General features: G+C 41.8%; 1 protein-coding gene across 1 annotated transcript; it reads left to right on the forward strand.

The window, feature by feature from the left end:
* Positions 1-5,200: 5,200 nt before the first annotated feature.
* On the forward strand, positions 5,201-13,376 carry cnpy1 (canopy FGF signaling regulator 1). The gene is made up of 6 exons (XM_030364038.1): positions 5,201-5,430; positions 6,035-6,137; positions 6,387-6,502; positions 11,331-11,543; positions 12,476-12,572; positions 12,791-13,376. Exons 2-6 carry the CDS (start codon positions 6,044-6,046, stop codon positions 12,829-12,831), a joined length of 561 nt encoding a protein of 186 aa, XP_030219898.1. The 5' UTR covers positions 5,201-5,430; positions 6,035-6,043; the 3' UTR covers positions 12,832-13,376.
* The last annotated feature ends 1,658 nt before the right edge of the window (positions 13,377-15,034 follow it).

Genomic DNA, 15,034 nt, shown 5'->3' on the forward strand with positions numbered 1-15,034 from the left:
ATATTAAAAACAAACAAAAGCTAATTATTCACCGTGCTTTGGTCACTTCTATCCTTTTCAGTATACATTTGTCATGAATCATTCAATTATTTAAATAAAATAATAATAATGGTATGATGTGTGTGTCTTTGAAATACAAACATTAAATGTTAAAGGAATAACAAGTTGGTTCTATAATTCACAATCTAGATAGGCAGGGTGAACCTAGACCACCACACACAAATAACTCATCACTGGGTGGCACTTAACTTAAACATCTTTCAATATTGTATTGTTGTGTTTTGTAAATGCAGGTCCTAGCATCAAACTGGAAACCGGAAAGAATGGAAAGAATTCAGATCAACTCTGGCAGGCAATCTTCTTTAATGCCGGGAGCCCCAGATGACACCCCTGCTTCTGAATGTCCAGGTTCATTCTCCCACGCAGTGTAAGGAAAGTATTCCACATGACATCTCAAATAGGGGCCTTTGGAGGCCTTCCCACCAGTAAGGCTGCCTGCCCACTAGTAAGTCTGCCTGCCCACCAGTAAGGCTGCCTGCCCACTAGTAAGTCTGCCTGCCCACCAGTAAGGCTGCCTGCCAACCAGTAAGGCTGCTCGCTCTGCGACAATTGAAAACAAATCAAAGAATGTTCATACAATTTCAACAGGGGAATATAAACAGCTGACGCTTGTTTTATTTGCAACCTTTTCTTTTAAAAAGGCATTCAACTTTTTTCATATATGAGGTCAAAAGGTCTAAAGGGGCCTGCGCCAAGCCCTTTATGGGATATAAAGTTAATTTTTTTTATGAGATAAAGGTTTGATGCTCAGAAGCGGGCCGCGGGTCATGAGATGAAGCATTATCTGAGGCTTCTTAAATTACTCTCTTTAGGGCTGGAGCCCCCCGATTTATAATCTTAATGTCATTGAGGCCGTTTTTCATATAAAAGAGACCCCAGGTCAGGTTTCCTTGACCCCTATCTCACCTACTAAGTAGCCTACGTTGTACATCACTTCCTGTAGGGCTAGATGTACAGTATGTTATCTTCTATTTCAGTAAACCTTAATGCCCTGACTCATATTAAAGAGACCGGACGTTTCGATTGCCGCGTTTCCACTGCAGGGTGAGGTACGGTTCGGTTCGCAAAGGAGCGGTACGGATTGCGTTTCCACCGCCAAAAGTGGGCGTGACCCGGATTTAGCCGTACTCGTTTTGCCCTCGTTTTCAGTAGGCCTACTCCTCCGTTTGGGTACTGAAAACGAGACGAGACGCCTGAAAGGGTACCGGAAAATTCGAGCTACACCCCCCCTCCGTTGATTGGTCGACAGAACCGTCACATCCGGCCTACCATAAAGGGTACTGTCGGCGGTGGAAACGCGACCTCGGAACGGAGCTGGGCTATACCGCCCCCTCCCTACCGGACTGAGGCGAACCGAACCGTACCGCAACCTGCAGTGGAAACGCGGCATATCTCAACCCCATTCTGTGTCCCTGTGGCTTGTGTCATCCCGCCAAGTAGGTCTACGACCCCCATATTGATTATTTATAAATATATATATATATATATATTGATGGATTAACACTTAATCCTGTTGAAGTGGGAATAATCATGTCAGGATCATCTTATTTAACAACATCATCATAATTCATAAAACATCATATGCATTAACTGTCTGGAGATTACTGCAATTCAAGTCCCAATTATCTCTATAAATAAAAATAAAAAAACGCATTTTAAGTCTGAAATGGTCTCAGCATGCTGTTTTCCAACAGGCGATATAGGTGGCTAAAACGTTCATTGGTCGTTTTTTGACGACATAAACCATCAACCTATTCTGTGGGTTAGGTTGGAGATCTCTTTGCAGATGGTGCAATGCATAAATAAAGCATCCCTTCCTGATTCTAATGTAGTGCAGCTTCAAACAGACCCTTCCCCCTCCCTGTTCGTTTTTTTATTATAATTTAAAAATTCTGTTATTTGTTTTGAAATCCTTTTTTGTGCTTTAAATTGTTTTTATTTTATTTGTGTGTTTATAACTAGGTAGTTGATTTGTAGAACTTTGGTCAACTGCTGTTGTTTTAAAGGGCTCTAAAAAAAAAAGAGTCGTATTCATACTGCACCTGATATTTCCCTAATATTGTTGCTTTAGGCCACAATATGCACAGCAATACAAAGCATAGCTAGTTTCTCCTTTAGCATTTCCTTAATAGAGAGAGAAACTCCACGTGTGATTACTCACTAATTATATGATATATTTGATACATTATTTTAAATAATGCAGAGATCTGAAAATCCTATTGAACCTCTGCATGTGCCAACATTTTAGAGGCAATTGTTTCCTTTCTAAAATCGGTCCAACTGAGTACCTGCATTAACTTAAACAAATAAGTCAAATAAGACACCCTTGTCTGAAAGGCATAGTACTGAGGGTACATAAAGGAGGATGGGTTGTGATACTTAGTCAGCCTTTGCCACCAAATTCATTTAAAAAAGTACACTTACATTTGAGAGCCTTAGTTCACATAATTATCATATCACTTCTATTTAATTAAATTTTTAACCTTGAATAGCGGTCAACACTCAATCAATTTACTGTCGCTAGATGTTTGGATTTCTTATTGGTCAAGATCTTTGCTACTATGGTTTCGAAATGTGGTATATGAATAAAGCATTTGAAGAACATGATTATCTTATACGACTGTATTATGGAGCTTTGTATTGTGGCTTGGGTCTTTTTCGTCCCTACTGACATCTGGTTTCTTAAATAGTAAATAGCCCTCCTCTGCTGGTTGCATAGTGCCGTTGCACTGCACTGCATCTAAACTCGTACATACATTTTTATTGAAAGCCATTACACATTCCACCACATTTAACCATTTTGGATCAGCCTGGATCTTCTTTACGATTCAGTCTGTGCGGAATTTGGCTAAGCATACATGAAAGCGAAGATGCACACTGTAAATGATAATGAATTAACCTCAACACAGTCCAGTCCATAATAACAAACTGCTTGATGTCATCTCCCTCTGATGCATTTATCTTACGACCTATCACTTTATTGCTCTCTAAGTCCTTTGGGTCGTCAGCACCAATTGAAGCGCAGATGTGTGTAGAAAGCCTTGTTTAAAATTAATTGAATGGCTTAATGATTTGGCTGTTCCAGGGTGAATTTGACCTTTCCTACATTATTTAGGAGTCGCTGCTCTCTAACAAACACACTTGAGGAAAAGGTTGACATATTCCGTTCCTACTTTTCAGACCTAACAATCGTTCACCTTTTTTTTTTGCTTATCTTATCTTCTATTCAGTGAGTACACAATGTTTACAATAAACAAGATGCTTCCGTAATATAGTCTGCAAATATACCCTTACCATACAATACACAAGCCAAATAAAATTGGAGAAGAAAGAGTACACATTGCATAGGCAAAGGCTAATGTGCTATCTGATGGTCTAGTCAGATAGTGAAGACATAATGTAACATGATCATCCTAGAGCATTTCTTTCATCCATTTTTTTCATAAAAGTCACGTATTCCTTGTTCACCAATTTGTCAGCAGACACACGCTTAACTTGGTTTCTCACCTTGACCTTGTATGTTGAACGAGCAACCTTTACCTAACTGTCTATTACACCGTGACACTCTCACACACACACACACACACACACACACACACACACACACATACACACACACACACACACACACACACACACACACACACACACTCTCTCTCTCTCTCTCTTCCTCTCTCACTCACGCACACACACACACACAAACACTCTCACAAACACACACATAGACACACACACAAAAAGACACACACGCACACACACACTAACACACACATACACACAAACACATACAACAAACAGACACACACACACACACACACACACACACACACCTGTTTTCCGCCTCGGCTGCTCGGACCACAGGCCCCATGAACTGTTCTGACACACACACCAATTGTTCATATTAAGCTGTGTTGACAGCTTCTGATGAGATGGGAAAGTTCACCTAACCTCTTAGTTTGGTCTTTGGACTTTCTGCTAAAGGTTAACATTCAGCTCTCCATCTAACAGAGCCCACTCCTGGGTCAAGAGTTAATTACAGTCCCTGCAGTTCTTCCAGGGGCCTGATGTGGTGGAGGGGCTTGTGCCTGATTGGGCCTGACTCGCCCACGTGTCCGGGCCGCTGGAGAGAAGAATCACTGAGCACACTACATTCGACAGGTTGTGGCTGAAGAACGTTAAAGAGCAACTCGTAGGTTAGGCATGAAGGCTGCATGATAAGAACGAGTTTGCTCAAACTCAAAATGAGTTTTGATTGTAGCCATTAACGGTTTCCATGGAGGGACATTCACCCTGCCTCACCCTGGATCTGGAACACACTCCACAACTCAGAATGGGAGAGCAGGATAAACCAAGCTAATAAACCATGCTCTTCATGCACGCCGCAAGGATGGAAATATCTTGGAGGATCAAAACTGAGCCCTGGGGATGGCGAAGAAACTATAGGTGCTATAGGTGGCTGGTCGGTCTTGGCTGATTCATCTATACAACCTTGATTGGCATTTTCCAAAGTGACTACAAAGTTTGTCCAAATAACACGAGTGGTGAAGATTTATTTTATGCCTGATTTTTTAGGGGAAAAATGAGTCTGTTTGACAGAACTCGCTAATAGTGATTCCATTGGTTAGCAGATGGTTGTGCAATTTGCTTTCAACCATGTAGTGAATTCAGGCAATTTTCTGCCAAATTATTTTCATACATACATACATACATAATGCCAGTATAAGTGTTTAGATTATAATAATCATTGTATGATTAAACACATTGATACATTGGTAATACACATTTGAAGAAGTTGTTGATAAAATCATGAAAATATATTATAGAATATGGATAATGTCATTAATAATGTGTATATTGTCGACATGAAACTTGTATGACTGCAAACTGGTATGCTGCTTAATGGCTGATCGATACAGTATATGTTTCTTTATGTATTACTTTTATGAAGAGTTTGAAACTAAGATTAGGCATACACTTTTACTTTGACCAGCATAAAAAATCATTAAAAACACGTTTTGTGAATTTCCGTTGAGGTCTGACAACCCTGTGAACTAAATCGAGTCATTTGGATACTCGTTTCTTAAACAAACCACCTGATTGGTTGCTGGTGGTGGGTGGGTCAGTGCTTATTGGTCGCTGCTGTCAGGACGTGGCGACGCCGCAGGCGAGCACGTAGCAACCACGCCACTGAGTGACTGAGTATATGTATTATAGATAATATAGACATATATAAGAAGCGCTTACTCTGCGTTGTCATCATTTATGAAATATATCACCCAACGAAGTGGAGTCATTTATATATCCTTGTAGTTTCATCTGGAACAAACTGTAATTTTCGTCTTGCAAACTTTTGCTCCAACCCCTCTCCAGGTAAGGGGATTCCCGCAGCTCACCTTACCTTACCTCTCCTTACCATACCTTACCTTGTACTTTACATGTATCAGAACACTGGTTCGGTTAGTACTTTAACATATTACATATTATACTAGTTATAGTCGTTGGTGATGGCGATGGTGAAAGGAGTTAAAATTCACTGAGGAGCCTCTGATGAAAACTGAAGAGTTTCTGGTGGCATGTATTGGAGAAGAGAGAAACTCTTGAATGAAAGGTTTATGTTGGCATGTGTTGGAGAAGAGAGAAACTCTTGAATGAAAGGTTTCTGGTGGCATGTGTTGGAGAAGAGAGAAACTCTTGAATGAAGGGTTTCTGGTGGCATGTGTTGGAGAAGCAGGTTGGCAGGTGGTGAGGTTGCAGGTTAATACACAGCACTAACTAGTATTATTACTCTGTGACAGAACGCGGATTTACACCATATCATTCACCAGCACTCATTTCACTACACATTCCTTCAGTTAGTCATGACATTTGTTTTAATATGATTTCATTTATTTTTTATTGTGATGTATTTGGGGTTATAACTTATAACACTATTAATAGCACTGGTTCTATTGTGCCTCTTTTCTCCCCATACTAGTTCCCCAACATGTCCTTATGGATTATTCAGATCGCTGTAGTCATGCTATCGCTCCTAATCAGTCGTAGCCATCAGAAGAAAGACCCCGTGCTTTACTGTTCAGGTAAGACCCAGACTTTAATATCTGGTTTTTTAATGATTGGGAATGAGGTCCTTCTCCGATTCAGCCTGTGAGGTTGAAGCTGTCAGTATAGCAAATTGTACTTTTTTAATTTGATGAAATATAATTTTTTTATGAATGTCCAGATTTGGTTTGCTGTGCAGGTTTGATTTAACTTAATCAAGTAAATAAGCAAAGCTAGTGAGTGAATTGAATCTGGTGTTGCTTTGGTGTGTTTGGTTGTGTTTGCAGCGTGCAGAGCGATCGTCGATGAGCTCAGCTACTCCATCAGCCAGGTGGACCCCAAGAAGACCATCAACGTGGGCAGCTTCCGCCTGAACGCCGACGGGACGCTGCAGGACAAGAAGGTAGGCTGCTATTAGGACGTCTACGTTTCTGGAAACACTCAAAACACTTAAATGACAAACATTGTGCTAATGTGCTCGTAGAGCTGATAATATAAACAGGGTCATATTATTGTCCTGCCACGACACTTATTGTATGTCATACTTGGTTATAGTACTTAGTTGTGTGTAGAATCTTATCCTAGCTATCTTTGTTGTATTCGGGGAGTGGATTAACCTAGCGATTGTTAGTGGTTGGCACTTGGTTCTATGAACATCCTTACTGAACGGATATATCATTGTTTCTCCTTCTTCTGACAAATTTACTTATTGTAGGTCGCGTTGGACCAAAGCGTCTGCTAAATGCCCTGAATGTTAATGTAAATAGGCTGTAAGCCTCCAGGGCGGCTGCGTGGCTCTTGTACTAAGACAAAGAACGGGCGGTTGGCTGTCTGCTCCCCGGGGACACTGTCTGTGGATCCAGGTTCTTCCTACAGACCTAATGAGGTCACCTCCCAGTGGAGGGTGGACAATGGCAGCCACCCGGGAGCAGGTTATCATGAGGTGTTGGCTCCACTATTGATACTTCGCAGCTCAGATTACTGTTTAGTGGCACTGATCGCTTCAGGAGACCATCGCCTTCAATTGAGAAATTTATTAGGAAATGTACAACTGGGTATCAGTGGAACATTCTATTCATTACATTGTGCAGTGAAGTTTAAAAGCACCATTTTTTTCTCATCAACGAATCTACCAATACCAATACCTCTCAGTCCCGACTCCAACCATTCACTACCCACACCTTACCTCAACCTCTGACCCTAGACTGACCGTCTTGGTTGATATCCCCACCTACCCCTATCCTCCCCCAACAACTCCCTACTCACCCTAAACCTGACATTCCTCACCCTCCATACCTCTCCCTACTCACCCTGACGGCCCTCACCCTCCATGCCTCTCCCTACTCACCCTGACGGCCCTCACCCTCCATGCCTCTCCCTACTCACCCTGACGGCCCTCACCCTCCATACCTCTCCCTCCTCACCCTGACCCTGACGTCCCTCACCCTTCTCACCCTGACGGCCCTCACCCTCCATACCTCTCCCTCCTCACCCTGACCCTGACGTCCCTCACCCTCCATACCTCTCCCTCCTCACCCTGACCCTGACGTCCCTCACCCTTCTCACCCTGACGGCCCTCACCCTCCATACCTCTCCCTCCTCACCCTGACCCTGACGTCCCTCACCCTCCATACCTCTCCCTCCTCACCCTGACGTCCCTCACCCTCCATACCTCTCCCTCCTCACCCTGACGGCCCTCTACCTAACACGCGGACCTTGCCCCCCTGTCCTAGAGGGCCACGTTGTGGTTTGGTGGTCCCCGTCGGGCGGGGTGGTCATATCTCAGGACCTTCCCCCCCTGTCCTACGGGCCACGTTGTGGTTTGGAGGTCCCCTTCGGGCCCTAGAGCAGGGTGGTCATATCTCAGGACCTTCCTCTCTCTTTTCGGCAGAAGCAAAGCGGACCTAAACTTCTGGTTTGCCCCAAAAAAAAACACGTCCGCCTAGTCAATCTCGGAGAAGAAGAATATATATGTCATCCGTGGGTCACTAGAAAAATCGAACATATTAACTCAGATTACTTGCATTGCACAACACAAAGACAAGGATCCAAACATTATGCAGGCTGCTTGATTTCAGGAATAGCAGCGTCTATATGAATCACAATGGGAGATCTAAAATGTTGCCTTTACTAACAAAGAAAACATCATATATCATCATATATACAATTTACATTTACTTCACTAGAATTGTTATCAAAGTGCATTTCCATGCCAAAACTTAAAATATTGCTTTATCCAATGAGAACATTATGATTGTCAACAATTTTGTTTTGGCAGACAGAATCTTGACATATTGTTGTTTCTTCTAACGTTCATAAGGGTAGTTTTGGACGATACCAACAACCTATTCTATCGTTTAGGTTGGAGATCACATTGTTGTTGTTTGTTTTAAATACTTGAAAGCTACATGCCACTGTTGTTGTATTTTTGGTACATTCAAATGTTTTTAACAAAGGTGTGTATGTTGAAGTTCATGGGATAATTCTTTGGCCCTAGATTTTTATCGTGGTATTGAGAATTGCTCAATTTAACTGGTATTGGCATCGATTTAATAAGTTCCTGTCCTCTGGTACGTGGTTGAACACGGGGTGGGTCACACGCTGTGTCCTTAGCTTGGCACTTTAAAACACCACAGTCCGCTACGGCTCCAAGCATTCTGGCTTGTTGATGAAACCCTGAAGCGAGACCCCTCCGTGGCAAACCGCCGCGAGGCCGGCGCAGGGCCCCTCCCCCACCTGGATTGACGCGGTGCTTTGAGTGGGTTGTGCACAGTGTCCAAATGGATTTCAAGGGAACACGTTGACGCGACGATCAGTGGGACTAGGCAATCAAATGAAACGGCTATGAAACAGCTACACTGTCTCCCCACAGCCTCCAGGCTCACTCTGCGGCTGATAACACTAGCGGTCCGAAGAGACCGCCGCAGCGATAGCAGCACATATGAGACCCTCTCTGTGTTAGAGAAAACAGGATTCACGAACATTTGTGCTCAACCTTACAAACACCATTACTTCCAGCATATATATATATACATATATATATATATATATATATATATATATAGATAGATAGATAGATAGATAGATAGATAGATAGATAGATAGATAGATAGATAGATAGATAGATAGATAGATAGATTATCTATCTCTCAAATATACTCAGTTGTGTCAGTCAAATGGCTATTTGCTTGCTCTTTTTACTGGCTGGTTGTCTTTTCACAGCGGTCTGATCCCTTCCGCTGCGGTCCAGTAAACCTAGCCTCCACCTTTTGCATTGTTTGGTCAATCATCTGCTGCTCCCAAAAAAAGGGACTCGCACAGGAGAAGGCAAACCTTGATCCCTGTGCCCTTTGTGGCTTCACCCCTTTCAGCCAGGTTGACCCAGCCCGATTCAGAGAGGGTGGAATGTCACAGCTTAGATGCCATCATGGCCGAGGATTTGCTGGTTTGTATTCTCTTCTCTTTGCCCTCCTAACAGTAGGACTTCCTGGGGGCATGGGTTTTGTCATTGCTGACAAAAGTTAAACCTGCCTGGCACCACAATGAAACGTTTAAGTCCTCCTAAGACATTGAACTTAGGTGGAGGGACCACATGCTAATCTTACAGAATGGGGGGAAGTCCCGCATTGCAAATGCGACGGTGCATGAAAACATACAGATGAAGTTATTCTTTGGGACACATCTTAAACAGGTGGAGGGGTATGATTGTTCAATATTTTATTTGTTTATCATAAATGTTTCACTGATCGCCTTGTCTGTATTGTCCTTGGACTCAAATCCAAACTGTGCAATAAACAAAAATGCCAATAGTGGTTAACTCTTGAAATGAATCATGAAGCCTCTGGTGATAATATTATTGGTTATGTCATTATTAATAATAAATTGTTTTTCAGCATTCCACATTGCCTCGACAATTCCACTGGAAGGCTCAGTTTAATGGGGATTCAATAGGGGAGCATCTTTAGGAAAGGCCAGTCACCTCCAACCCCCACTCTCCAATTCATCAAAGCACACTTTGAATGGCAGCTTCCTTTAAGAGGCTGCCGAATGGCAATAGATGAGTTTAATTACTGACAGCATGGGATGATGATTATTGGACCAACGCCCAGTGATTCATGATGGTCAATTTGGTGTGTGTGTCTCATTAATTGCATTCATTTAAGCATTAATTTTATGTTAAAATCTCTTATCACCACAAGCTTAGCAATATGCTGGCTGTAGAAGGCACCCACACTTAGTAATTAAAAAGGACTTCAGTGATTGGCAGATTACTACTGGCATCAATGTCAAACTGTATTCTGAACCCTATCGTCTTCAGCCAATGTGACCCCACGTTTCTCCACCTTTGTCTTCAACCTTTGGCCCCTTGCTGTACCACACTCTTGTTGTTTCACATTGACTTCCGGCTCAATACACATTGGCCTTGTCAAGCTCAGAGGAGGCCTTGTCAAGCTGAAAGGCGAGTAAGTGGAGGAAAGTAGGTATGAAAGAGATAGAGGCAAACGTAAGAGAAATCCTCAGCCATCCCATACCCATGCAGCCTATGACCAGAAAAGTCTATGGAAATGGAAGGTTTCCCCTGTGATCGGTAGAGGACATCACCGGGGGAGGGGGGAGGGCTGAGAGCGGGGCTCTGGGGGGTTAGTGTTCACCCTGCACTTGACGTTTTTTTATAGTAGACGGAAAAAGAGAAGCCTTGTGTTGTAGTTCAGGAAATAAGGATTCCTCCCATGTTGCCCTACCCAAGAGAGGGTTAAAGATGGCTCTGGCCACCAGCCGGGCTCCTTTCACTGCTCCTCAACCTCTGGTCCTCTGGTCCCCCCCCCCACCCCTCACTTCCAGCAGCACCGGGCTTTTTCACCCACTCCGTTTCACCCAGCCGTTCCACAGAGGGAGGCAGAGCAGGGCAGCACCTGTCTGGACGCGTGTCTAGACCCCGCTGCTGTTGCTGATTATTACCTGATTAAAAATCTGACTCTTTATGAGAAAGGGAAAGGATAAATATTTTTATTTATTTACTTATCCTTTCAAGGATTACGAGGGCAGTATTGAAAACACAGCGGAAATAAGGGGTCATGAACTTTGACCCTGGCGGGTCATCGGTTTAAACATTATAACTCCCTGATTGGACATTTTTTAAATCGTTCAACATTTTGACATTCAACATTTCATGTTTAGGGGCTCTTTTTTCCGTTATGTGATACAATCTATTTAATGATGTACTTTTTTAGGTTCCTTTGGCACGGTCTGAGACTTATCTGAGTGAGCTTCTGGAGGAAGTTTGCAGCAGCATGAGTGACTATGCCCTCTATGTAGACCCCGACACTCAAGAGAAACGTTATAAGAGGTTTGCTCCCAGAGACAATGGAGGCACGGAGAGCTTCCCAGACATTCAAAACTTCAAGTTTGATGGAATGGATTCCTCCAGTGCCTTGAAATTTGCGGTGAGTCAAAAGAAGATTTATGTCTTTACCAAGAAGTAATTAAATCGATTAAATTCCTTTCCAGCTTGGAAGCCGCAATCTGCCCATTTATTCAGATTCCAAAAAGAAATGGCTTATCAATGTGGGATTTGAAAACAGTTCCTCATGGCAGATATTAACTGTTGCATATTTATATAATACACTATATAATAATAAATGTACTCAACAATATCTCTCTCTCTATATATATATATATATATATATATATATATATATATATATCTCTCTCTCTCTCTCTCTCTCTCTCTCTCTCTCTCTCTCTCTCTCTCTCTCTCTCTCTCTCTCTCTCTCTCTCTCTCTCTCTCTCTCTCTCTCTCTCTCTATATATATATATATATATATATATATATATATATATATATATATCTCTCTCTCCCTCAGAGAGAGAGAGAGAGAGAGAGAGAGATATATATATATATATATATATATATATATATATATATATATATATATATATATATATATATATATATATACTCTATAGACTATACTTCGCCCTGATAATCAGGCAGATTTAAGTTCTTTAAAGAACCTTTTTGGCCTGGCTTGTGTGTAATGCATTTTAAAAGTCGTGTGATAGATGCCATAGGTATGCACAGCCATGGTGCCATGATGCCTAAAGCCGGATTTCTGCTACCTCTTGCTTTGGACGTTTTCAGACCAAAGAGTTGATATCCTAACTTTCACAAGCGAATGGGAAGAATTTACGGTACTTAGTGAAAATATCAGTTTGCTAGGTGCCGTTGCTGCACCAGCCAACCGCCCCGTGACAAGATGGCTGGGTGGCGGCTGCGGTATAGGGAAAGAAAAGACTGCCGCGTTCAGAAGACCAACTAAAAACACTGAAGGCCTAGGTGTGCATGGCTGACCCCTTTCTCTCCTCTCACATGCAGTGTGAAACCATTTTAGAAGACCTAGATGAAGATATCATCTCGCTCTTCAGCCAAAACACACAACATGTTGCTGATGAGTTATGTTCCGGCGTGTCAGGTACAGTACTACTAGGACATATTGGACCATCGGTGTGTAAATACCAGTCCCCATTCACTCCCCTTCAGAGATATCAAAATAATGCATTTTTTCCCCCCTTGTTCTACATAGAGCTATAATCATTCTACCTGGCCCTTCAATTTACATGTAATCGAAATGTCAAATGTAGCAACCCAATTCAATTTTCTAATAAACATCTTCTTTGTCTTAAATTTCAGACTACTGTAAAGACGCCAAACACACAAATGAGGAGTTATAGTTACTCTATCATTTTTTTATACATAATGTATGAAGATGAGACCAGGATATTCATAATTTATCAAATAATTGTTTGGGAGGGGGAAATCTCATTTCGACAAAATTATTTGTTATTTTAATCATTTTAAATGAATGACGTTCCGCTTTGCCTCTGTTCATACTATTTGAAACACACTCTATACACGGTCATATCTATAATGCAATTACGATAGCCCTCACATTGAATAAAATCAAAATGTACTCATCACGTATTGAAATAACCATCATAGTGAATAAAGAAAAGGCTCATAATGCTAATTCTAATGCATACGTTTTTTGCTAAATATTGTCATGTATAAACCATGACAACTTAATTGTATAACCAGTATTTTGATCTAGTTTTTGGATAGGCTTCCTTTGACATGTTGTGTATTGTGTAAACATAACTTGAGGCCTCCTCAGAAAAGCTATTCCTGGCTCGACTGTAGGCTGTAATGCTGTATTATTAGATTTGTAATACAATAGTAATAAAGAAAGATTTTGCTCATGCTTAATCCTCCACAATGACCAACTTTGTTGGCCTAGTAAATGGTATTTGGAAAAAAATTAGACCAAGGAAACTTTGAACTACATCATGCTCAGTTCAGTTTATACATGGGTACAATTAAGTATTGCCCAGTGTGTTGGTTATATTTCATATCCAGTGTTGACAACTCTTTAATAAATTCCTTGGGTGTATATTTTGAAAGGGAACTTGAAATTGCTCCCAGAGCTATATCTTCGTGTGTTCTTAAGTAGAAGCAAGAAGAGCACTGTATTGCAAAGGATAGATTTAGGGTTAAGGTTAACGTTTCCACAAGTACCACATACTTGTTTTCAATCCAAGGGAGTATCCTATAATGTTGGATGTTTGGGATGTAAAATAACAGCCTTTTCGCTGGCCACCATCCATTCTTCCATCTTCTTTACTCGTTCTATGGAAACTTGTGGGAACCCTTGCAGCTAGACCATGAATGGGCTGCCATTCTATTGCAAGGGCACAGACGCAGATTGCAAGGGCACAGACGCAGATTTCCCGACTCATGCAAACATAGGGAGAACTTGCAAACTGCATGCACACAGGACCCCCCTTCTCATGGGTCCTACATTATCTTCACTTATGGCAATATGGCCAATACTGATGTGGGCCTCTGAGTGAGAATATTAATAAGGCATATGCAAACAATTTTTGCATAAGTAATGCTTAATACTTAATGTGGGATTTTAGGAGAAGGAGTTGTATCGCCACATTTAAAGGCCCTTTAACTTTGACTCTGATGAAACAATTTCCACATTTCACACACTTCTGTTAAGACAGAAATGTTAAATGAAGTAGAACTATTATAACAGGCATTACTTTTGGAGTTAAGTTGAAGCGATGTGATGGCAGCAACTTGTTCCCCAGGATGACAAGTGTTATTGCTGCCATTAATGCTGGAGCGCCAGAGACATGAAGCTCTGACAGTACGCACTGCTGCAGACACTTCCCACCCAGCCACTGTTTCTAGAATGCTTTTGTCACGTCTCGAGACCCCTTCCCTTCCTTACCATCAATCAATCGCAGAAAAAATGGAGAAGGGTGCAACTACTGGAATATTCTGAATAAAACATTAATATTTACAATATTGGTAGTAGCAGTAGTATACTGGCTTTGGATCAAAACCACTTACCATCCTCATTGCATACTTTATTATTTATTTTAATGTATAATTTAAATATTCTACTCTGATGAGAAAATAGACATCCATGCCACCGCTCAATCTTTTTGAAGGCAAACTCAAGTCATCCTAAACCCTGGGGATAAAAGACTAAAAAGTCTCAAGGTTTTGATGATTAAGGATAATATAAAGTCTGACAATGTTCAACCAAGCCATTGAAAAGGCTATATTATTTATTTTGCCTTGAGAAGCGGGGACAGTCGTTGTTTGGGGCAACACTTGAGTGAATACGGTTTCCCTTTTAATCAGAGAATAATGTGTCAGCAGCAGCAGGATCCAGCCCCAGCTTGGCCCATTGTGTTGCCAGCCGTCGCAACGACTCATGCACCCCAAGCTGATACCCCTGACAGATCAAGGGTTACCAAGGTGGATGGTTGACTACTAGGGGACAGGCAACAGTCATGCCAGCTAAACATTCATTTCCTGTTGCAGGATCTCTAAGCTATGGAGGGGTACTGGCTGAGTTCC

This window comes from Gadus morhua, chromosome 8 (assembly GCF_902167405.1).
Source record: "Gadus morhua chromosome 8, gadMor3.0, whole genome shotgun sequence".
Taxonomy (NCBI): domain Eukaryota; kingdom Metazoa; phylum Chordata; class Actinopteri; order Gadiformes; family Gadidae; genus Gadus; species Gadus morhua.